Genomic DNA, 9533 nt, shown 5'->3' on the forward strand with positions numbered 1-9533 from the left:
GTATAAAGCAGACTTGTTTTTTTGGGAAAGGTTCATCTTTGTTATGTTGAACTACTGTGTGCTCTTCCTGTCTCCATTTATGATAAAAATACAATAAATACAAAGAGAGGAACAATGAGAAAGGAGAAATAATGCAAAATATACGCTTTGTGGAACTATTCGTAATAGAAAAATCAACATCAACAAATTTAGACAAGAAATGGAAGTCATATATAGACAAGATAGAAGAGTTTAAATCATTTATTACAGCTTTAGGAGATAGTGAACATTCAACAATGTCTACAATCCAAAATTAGTGACATACGTGGCGTAAAATATATCAGTGATGACATAATAGTGTATTCTAAAGACATAGAGGAACATAAGAAAATTATTAAACCGTTTAAAAAAATGGTTTTAAAGTTAATGGTGGTAAGTGTTCAGTTGGGCAAATCGGTAATTCATTTCTTAGTATCGTCTTATCAGCTAACGGTATCCAGCCGGATCGTAAGAAAGTCGAATGTTTATCAAATGCTAACCCACTGCAGAACGTAAGTAAATTAAAATCCTTTTTAAGACTGGCACATAATAAGTCGATTTATTGAAAATTATTCACAGAAAACCACATCTCTTCGACAACTTTTATAAAACAAATATAAATATATTTGGAACGGTGAACATCAAAACTCCTTCTATCTATTGAAGTCGGAATTAACCTCAAACACTGTCGTATCTTTTTAAATCTCCTTCAACCGAGTACTGTTTGGGTAGTCGCTAGTAACCACGCCTTATTGCAACCTGACGATTTTGGTAACCCTCGACATGTTTGGTACACATCAAAGGCCTTATCAACTACCGAGCAAAAATATTCCATGCGAGAGAAGAAGTCACCGGCTTTAGCTCAATATATTAGTAAATATTTATACAATGCCGAATTTTACGTTTATTATTGATCACAATTCTTTAAAATTAATCTTCACATCTCGTACCAAAGCTACGCCTAGAATAGAAAGACTGCAAATGAAACTCCAGACTTATCTTTTCATTCTTAATAACAAACAAGCTCAGAAAATATTGCTGATTATATAAGTAGAATTCGTAACAATCCTCCGTCAAACGATAATAGTATCAGAACCAATCGGATGTGGGTAAACCAATTCCAAAAATCCTGCAAAACCGACGATGAAAATAAGGAGATTTGAAATGGTGTTGTTTTACGTAACCATCACATTTTTATACCAATAAATAGTAATAACTAAGGGTATAGCTAGCTAGCTGACTGTAAAATGATCCTTAAAAATTTTCGTTTCTAGCACAAAATCTATGACATGACAATAAAATATGACATGACAATAAAATGACATTATATTTATAGGCCTAGAATCCTAACATTGACTACGACCACTTTCAAAACAAAAGTGAAAACAACAACTGCATGTAATATGAAATTATTCGTGTATCGTGTGACATCGTTGTTTAGCGGGAGAAGTTATGTCCTTACGTTCTTGGGCTAATCTTTGTACAAAGGAAATAAATACAGCATTTATTGAGTTTTTTGTGCAATAAGGAGTTAAGGCTTAGTGGCCAGGTAGTTAGCTACGCAAGCTTTAAGGTAGAACAGAGAAAAATAAAGACTTTGTACATCAGGGGTATATCTTTATTACCTTTAAAATATTTACTTGCAGTCGTTAATATTATATATTCATACATTAGACTAATACAATTTTTCTGGCACGGTAAAAATACTTTAAAAAGCTCAAAAAAATGACCTTCCAGAATTCATGCCTCCATAAATTGTCCTGTTCAGTTCCTGAAAAAAAAGAGTTTGCATGCGTCTGCATGCAAAAAATCTCTAAACCGTGGAGGTGTTTGTCTCACATTTGTCGTGTTGGCCTGATGACGTGCTCATTCCTTTATGCCGATAAATGAAGTTGTAATTTCTACCGGTATCTGTCGTAAATAGACTTCGTGCTCTTTTACGATATAGCGCTAAAACATTTGCGCCTATTATGTACACCAAGCACAGCATTAATCCTCGTATACTTCTAAAAGTGGAATACAACAGACTGAAACAGGCGTTAAAAACTTCCTCGTTGTAACTTGGATGTGATTTAACTATTTGGATAAAACCTAAACCCTCGGTGACGCCAAGTATAATACCAAGCTTTAATGCGATTTTTAAGGTCTCCTTCTTACTCTTCTTACCAGTTTTCAAAACTTCTTCGTTCACTTTAAACTCGCTATGAATTTTACGTACTGTATACAGCAAAGTTAATAGTGTGGTGAAAAATATGACAGCGACTGGAATAATGTAGAAGCCAATACGTGCATAAAAACCTGTGATCCAACAAATGCCTTTTGTGCCATAATCAACAACGGTAGTTTCTGCTGCTAGTATTACAGACAGAGAAACTATTAAAGTTGGAGGAATGAGTGAATAAATACAACGACGGATGAATTTCTTATTGTTATTTCCTCGACTGGCAACAGTGAAAGAACTAAATTTTGAAATCAAATCAAAAGCGATGATTAGATTCCACATAAATGAAATCAATATACACCAGTGCAATGTTGCAGCAACTATTTTGCAAGCAGTTCCTGAAAAATTAGAGTTTATTGCCAGTAAGAATATTACCTCTGCGATAAATAATGATATGCACATTCCCAATGTGTTCAATCCAGGAACAGTTCGAAGTTCTTTGAAAATTAGGAAACTTAGAATAACAAATATGTAAAAAATGATACTAATAATTGTTCCTATTAAGGAAATGTAGTGTTCAATCACATAGACAGTCTCCAAGCGGTTGCCTTTAACGCCGTACCCTGTAAACGAACTTCTGATACAAACACCATAACCTTTAGATAGTGGTATATATTCGCTCACGTTGTAAGTATCTATTTGACCAAGCCTTTTATGCAGAAGATTTCCCTCTTCACTGAAAGAGATTTGACCACTTATTTTTCTCCGAGGACAGTTGGAATGTAAATGATACTTTCGACAGGTGCTGTACCATTTACTTGATGAGTTTCTGCTTATTTCAATCCACATTGAAATATTGTGTTTGGAGAATGTCTCATTTCCTTTCGTTACCATGCATGATCTAGTAAAGGAGCCATCAGTTCCATTGCGTATATTCGCCTCGGCACATATACGATTTTTTGGGAAGTAACGAGACATTTCTAACTGGTAATGTTCTGTATATTTTAACTTTCTTCCTTTAGTTATCAAAATCTTTTCAATATTGTGCCATAAATTGTAATTATAACCCACTTTTGATGATTTAAAGAATTTATATATGTTTTGATTTACGTCTGACCAAGGAGGTAGAAGAAAATTTGACAAAATGATTACAAATTGGTCATCATTTGTTTGGTTTATCACTGAATAGGTTGTAAATTTATCATACATATAAGGTGGAAAATTTCGTAAAATCTTTATCTTACTGCTACTTATCACCTTTTTTAAAACCATATACAATGTCACGTTGCTACTAAAACATTTATCGAATGTTGGTTTAAGCACGTGTGTTTCAGGAATGGGCTTTTTGGGTTTTGGTAAACAGTCTTTCCCATCAAAGACAAAGTCAGGTGGACAAATGACTTTTTCACACTTCAGCGTTCCTGTGTCGTATTTGCTTCCATTTCTGCAAATTGACCTTGACTCTTGATTGCCAATTTGAAATTGATTGGTATTAAAATTTAGCAGTAACGACCACGGTCGATAAGGTTTTTCGTAACAATTACTTTGCCCAATTGGACAACGTGTGCTATCACAGTATTCAATAGGTGGAAACGCAACAGTCTGATTATTTTGACTACAAAGCCAGCAGTGATAATTTTGAAATCCTCCAACTCTACCACTGTAAGCATGGCAAAGTTCGTAATGTATACTTGATCTTGGACAATTTCTCTTTGAGCTTACCCAGTGGTTGCATTTTTTTGACTTGTAGTAACTCGAATTTGCTAAAGAAAAGTCACATTCTTGAAAACTGAAAACAGAAGTGTTATGAAACATGTTAGCAAAATTTTGGTGATTTTTGCAATTTACTTTAACGCTGATTGGTTGGTATTTGGTGATAGAATTGCATTTAGCACAAAACGAATTTCGATATATGTATCCATCAAAGCTGGTTACTGGTAAATTAGAATCAAGTGATCCTTTTTGAGCACCGTGTATACACTTCTTTGCGTTATCAACATTCGCTTTTAGCAAGCAGGACTTAACCATTAGCTGATGTTCCACATTATACGTAAACGAAAACGCCATGGGAAGTACCGGTTCGCAAGAATGGTCTTTATATCCCTGCGAGGTTTGAATGAATTGGTTTATGTACGAATTTAAATTCACAGGATGTGTTTCGTTCCAAAATTTATCAATACAACATCTCTTTCTTACCATACAGTCGTCACTGCAGTCGCAACATTTTTCTCTAGGAGCATTGCATAGATATTGTTCCAAACCTTTGTTAAATCCAAAATCATACGCTTTGGAAATATTCATAAATTGTCTAATTGGAAATTTTTGCTTTAAATATTTTATTTCACCTTTATTTTCTTCAAGGGCTCCGATTGAGAACGTGCTTTCAAATTTTGTAGAATCCTCGCCATTGGGCAGATAACAATGCCGAGATTTGCAAGGTGCAGCAGAGCAGGTGAAATCAATATCCGGCATGGGCAATGTAACTGGATATGCTTCTTGTATTGTCACGTTTTTAAGTGTGGTAACATGATGGGTTCCGTTATGAAAATGAGTTGGTTGAACAACAGTTCTATTGATAACAATAACTTCAAAATTCTGATTGGCTGCGCACATTGCACAATCGTAATTTTTGTATTCACCCATAGTCTCTCCATACGCATTGCATAAGTTATAAAACGGGTCAGTTTGTGGACATACATTCTGTTTTCTTTCACACGCACGAATATACCTTTGTTGAAAATGGTCGCTAGTATCTAAGGAAAACTCGCATTTACTTAGTTTGTTCAACTCCTCTTTACTGATGGTTTTCCTGAGCATTAGATTTGACGCATTTTCGCACTTTGCTTTTATATCAATAAATTTGTAATCAAATACTAAATTGCATTTTGCACAGTGCAAGTTTCTATACAAGTAGGTGTCGTTGCCTAGTACTGGAATATCATCCTTGATATGAAAGCCCGGTTGCAGACAGCGCTCTACATCATCTCCTGTTGTATTCGGAAGACAGGATTTTACCATGAAATATGATTTCACAGCGTGTGTTTTATTTACTGTTAAAGCTGGTTCACAGGACATATTTTTATACTTTTGTGATTTACTCAGAAATAGTTTGAGATACATCTCCAAGTTTTCGTTTTTTTTCTTGTCCCACAACTTGTCTATGCAGCAAGTTTTGTACTTCATACAATCGTCAGAGCAATCGCAACATATTTCTCGTCCAACTGCTGCAAAATCACAGAAATGTAAATGTGCTCCCCATGAATCGAAATGATAATCAAAAAATTCCTCCATCGGAAACCTATCTGCGTCAAGAAAGTTTAGCCGTCCCAAAATCAACAACGTCAGTGGTATAAACAAAGCCATGATTTTGTTGCTAGAAAATAATAAGTAAATTATGGTAGTCATCAATGTAAGAAAAATACTTGCAAAAAAAAGGTAATACTTTTAGCATATTTTGTGTGTGTTTTATTTGTTGATTTATTAAAGTACAGGTTTTAGTTACAAACTAACTGTTTCATGCTTTTTTTGAAAGGATTACAAAGTGCGACAAGAAAGGATTACAATTTGCGATGGGATTACAAAGTATGATGGGATTGCGAAGTGTGATGGAATTGCAAGGTGTAATGGACTGCAAAGTGTTATGGGATTACAAAGTGCGATGGGATTAGAAAGTGTGATGGAATAACAAAGTGATACACTACGACAACTGATGCACGCACAAAAAGAGACTTTAGTGAGCAAGTTTCTTGTAATTACGGTGTTGCGCAGAAGTGATGAAACTGTTTGTTTTGTAGCTTGTAAGTTTTAGTGAATCACAAGTTGCGAGCTAAAATTCACGAGTATTTTGACCAGTAGCTTTTGAAAGTGCTATTCGCAAATTTAAAGTACGAGTTGAAAATTAGAAATAGGAATTGACTATTATGTTCTATATGTTGTTATGTTCTGTAACTATCACGATATTTCAAACTCGCATCACGTGTACTCAAAACTGAAGAAAAACTCGAAAGTCATGAATTGAAGGGTGTAGTTGCTGAAAAGCGCCAATATTGTTCCGAAACCTAAATCGTATAAAAGCATTTAAACTGTTTGAGTAGTTTCTTTTTCGCCATAGTATATGTATATTAATAAGACATGTTTAAAATATATATGCGTATTTTGTTAAATTAAAACGAAAAGTAAAATCTTCGTTTCCTTTAAAAGACAAAAACAGATATCCATCCTGTGTTATATACGAAGGAGTGTGCTCGTGCGGCGAGAATTACATTGGCGAAACAATCCGTAATGCAGAAATCCGCTGGAGAGAGCATGAATCGATGAAAGGAAAGTCAGAGCCAGCCATGCATGTTGTTGCATATAGTGGTCACTCGTTTAAGTGAAAAATAATTTCAAGAGCGCCTCAGGGTTTTCGTAAAAGAAAAATTCTTGAAGCATATTTTATACGGATACAGAAGCCAACTTTAAATGAACAATTAGACTCTAACATATTAACACTTTTTCATAATGGAATAACTTAAAAGAGAAATTAGATTTTAGTATGAACGAAATCCCCTAGACGATGTTTTAATTATGTAATTTTTGTATATATATATGAACACACGTTTTAAAGTTTTATACCTGATGATACTTACGAAAAGCTTTGTTTTAATTTAACAAAATACACCTATATATTTTAAACATGTCTTTTTAATATACATTAAAACTGTGAAAAGGCAATGTGAAAGTTTGTCTGGATGTATATAGAAAATTTATTCTAGGGTAATAATTATTTTCTCACACATTCCCAAAATATTTGACAAAAGACTTATTGTAAATGACACATTTTTATTGCATGACAAGGATGTAATTGGAAATGAAAGTTTTATTATATATACCAAAGGTGCTTCTGCGAAAGAAAATGAAACGATCATGCAACAGAAGCCTGGTTCACCGAGAGAGGAAAAATGGTTAACATCATTACGATTTGTTATCAATCTTGAAAAAGACCTTCATTATTTAATAGACGGCAAGATCTTTATATTTAAAGAACTTTAACATTTATTGCCCGATTATATGGTGGTAAAGACTTCTTGTGATTAATTGAATATAGCGAAAAAATAATTTCAACTTATCATGTCTGATTGAATTTTAATTTACAATGTCTGCTTGAAAGAAATTTTGTTTGTTTTTTGTTTCTGCTTGAAAGAAATTTGTTTACTACAAAATTTATTTCAACACAACAAGGATAATACCAGATTATCAAAAATAATTATGAAGTACCGAAAATTATTAAAGTCTAGCACATTTTCAATTAGACATAGGAGACCATACCTTGAGAATACTTTTTTATCTGATGTAATTAAAACAAAACAAAACTCTTAAAATCTTATATTTATAATTCTATAAACAACGTGTTTAGGTTCGCATGATACAAAACTTACCAGTTCTATTTTCAATCACTTCTCCTCTGTATTTCGTGATACTTCTCTCTTTTGAAACGATTTTGAAACGATTGTGACAAGAAATAGTTTGCACAATTATATAATCTACCTAATTAATATTTTAACAATATATACTATTCCTTTGATAATAGCTAATTATTTCTATTCTAATATATTGAACTACAACCTCTGCAGAAAATAAAAACCATTTATTTTGCTTATAAATTTCGGGCCATATTTGTTATTCTTATTCACGGCATAGAAAAAAAAATGGAATTACAAAATTTATTAAAAGAGATTGTAACCTTACGGCTTATAGCGTTTAAAACTTTATCAGGCCATCTTGTTGGTTTTAAAATTTTCCCAGGGGTGACTCACAAAACATTTTTTAAATTTAGGTTGCAACATATGGTTCACAAAAGATGCTCTGTTGTTATGAAACCGAATGTTGTAAGACATTTGGCGCCAAACGTAAAAACTTTAACAATAAATCTTGGCCAAATTTTCGAGAGGGTTCTGATAGTATCGTAGACTTGACAGTTTTCAGTTACTTAAATTAGTAATGAAATGTGATCATTATTAAGTTCTACCTCGGGGTTTTTATCTCTCACTGGCGCTCCCTTTATTTATAGTTATGGCGAAAGAGCATATTTTAACAGTTTTCATTAACTTGACTGGTTTTCGAATATTTTAGAGAATTTTGTATAAGCCTTACTTTCAGAATTTTTAAAATCAAGCTAATTACATTTGCAAAATAATCTTCACAAGTGATTTTTCGAATCGTAAGATACTTTTCATTTTGTGACATTTCAGTGTTCATCCGTCACGTCTTTCCGTCACGCTCGAAGTATATTTAATACAGGGTCTGATCCAAGTATAAGCAGGGTAGGGTAAAGCCTACATTGAGAATTTATTCAATTCTTTGTTTTTTCTGTCATAAAAACTTTTGTATTGTTGCTTTTTTCGAGAAATTTGAACCATTCAAGGCATTTAGATGGCTTTAAAAACAGCGTTGGCTTCCAGCTTTTTCTGGATTGAGAAATTAACTTATTAAGATTTTTTTTACTTTTTACTACTTTTAAAAAATTTCTGGATCCGACCCTATAATAATGAGTTATAAATTTCAGAAAAACCTATTTAAAAGAGTTACTGATATATGTGAGTTTTTTTAAAAGTATCGAATTTTGTGTTCCTTTAAGAATTTAGGATGCAATAAATCAAAATGTGCTATTTCCCTTTTTCTCAATTTCTGTCTTGTCTATCCGTCACGGACCCTTTAATTAACTAATACAATGCACATAACGACTCCTAACAAAAGTTCTATACTGAAATCAACAAGATTTGGTATGCCTAAATACAAAAAATAACATTGGCAGTTACCAGTGAATTTTTATAACACGTCAAAGTACAGTTGGAACCTCCGTCACAAAAAAATGGTTTCGTAATAGCCTCTTAAGCATTTTAAAACAAGCTGATAAAATTTTTTTTACAAAATTATGAATTTGAACCAAATGATAGGCAAATAAGCAAACTTTTTAGATACATTTTCTTATAAAATACGCGCATGCTGTTAAAATTAACAAATGAACCAAACATAACATTAACACACTGTTACCTAGAATTACCTTAAACTGTTATTAATACTTTCAGGTTTTATATCCAAAATGTGGAGCTTGCTTTTGAAATGAAAAAGTTAAGGCTTACGTTAAGACGATCGACAGTTTTAAGGTTTATTAACATCTAAATTTCAGTTGAGGCTGCGTGTGATTATTTTCAACAATTTTGTGGCCTAAAATACTTTTATTTGTGTTCATCCAGTCATATGGAGTAGCGTGTCGCGTTGGTTTGCCCTTTTTGTCCCGGCGGCAATATTTGGGACACATTTTTATAACACCGGATTCGATTTGCTTAAGGTTACTGTAAAGGAAAAGGATCAC

General features: G+C 33.0%; 1 protein-coding gene across 1 annotated transcript; it reads right to left on the minus strand.

The window, feature by feature from the left end:
- Positions 1-1508: 1508 nt before the first annotated feature.
- Positions 1509-7685, minus strand: LOC130630668 (uncharacterized). Its single transcript, XM_057444243.1, has 2 exons — positions 7597-7685; positions 1509-5552 (listed from the first exon to the last, which is right to left on the minus strand). The coding sequence occupies exon 2, from the start codon at positions 5540-5542 to the stop codon at positions 1832-1834; it is 3711 nt and encodes a 1236-aa protein (XP_057300226.1). The 5' UTR covers positions 5543-5552; positions 7597-7685; the 3' UTR covers positions 1509-1831.
- Positions 7686-9533: the final 1848 nt, after the last annotated feature.

This window comes from Hydractinia symbiolongicarpus, chromosome 2, assembly GCF_029227915.1.
Source record: "Hydractinia symbiolongicarpus strain clone_291-10 chromosome 2, HSymV2.1, whole genome shotgun sequence".
Taxonomy (NCBI): Eukaryota; Metazoa; Cnidaria; class Hydrozoa; order Anthoathecata; family Hydractiniidae; genus Hydractinia; species Hydractinia symbiolongicarpus.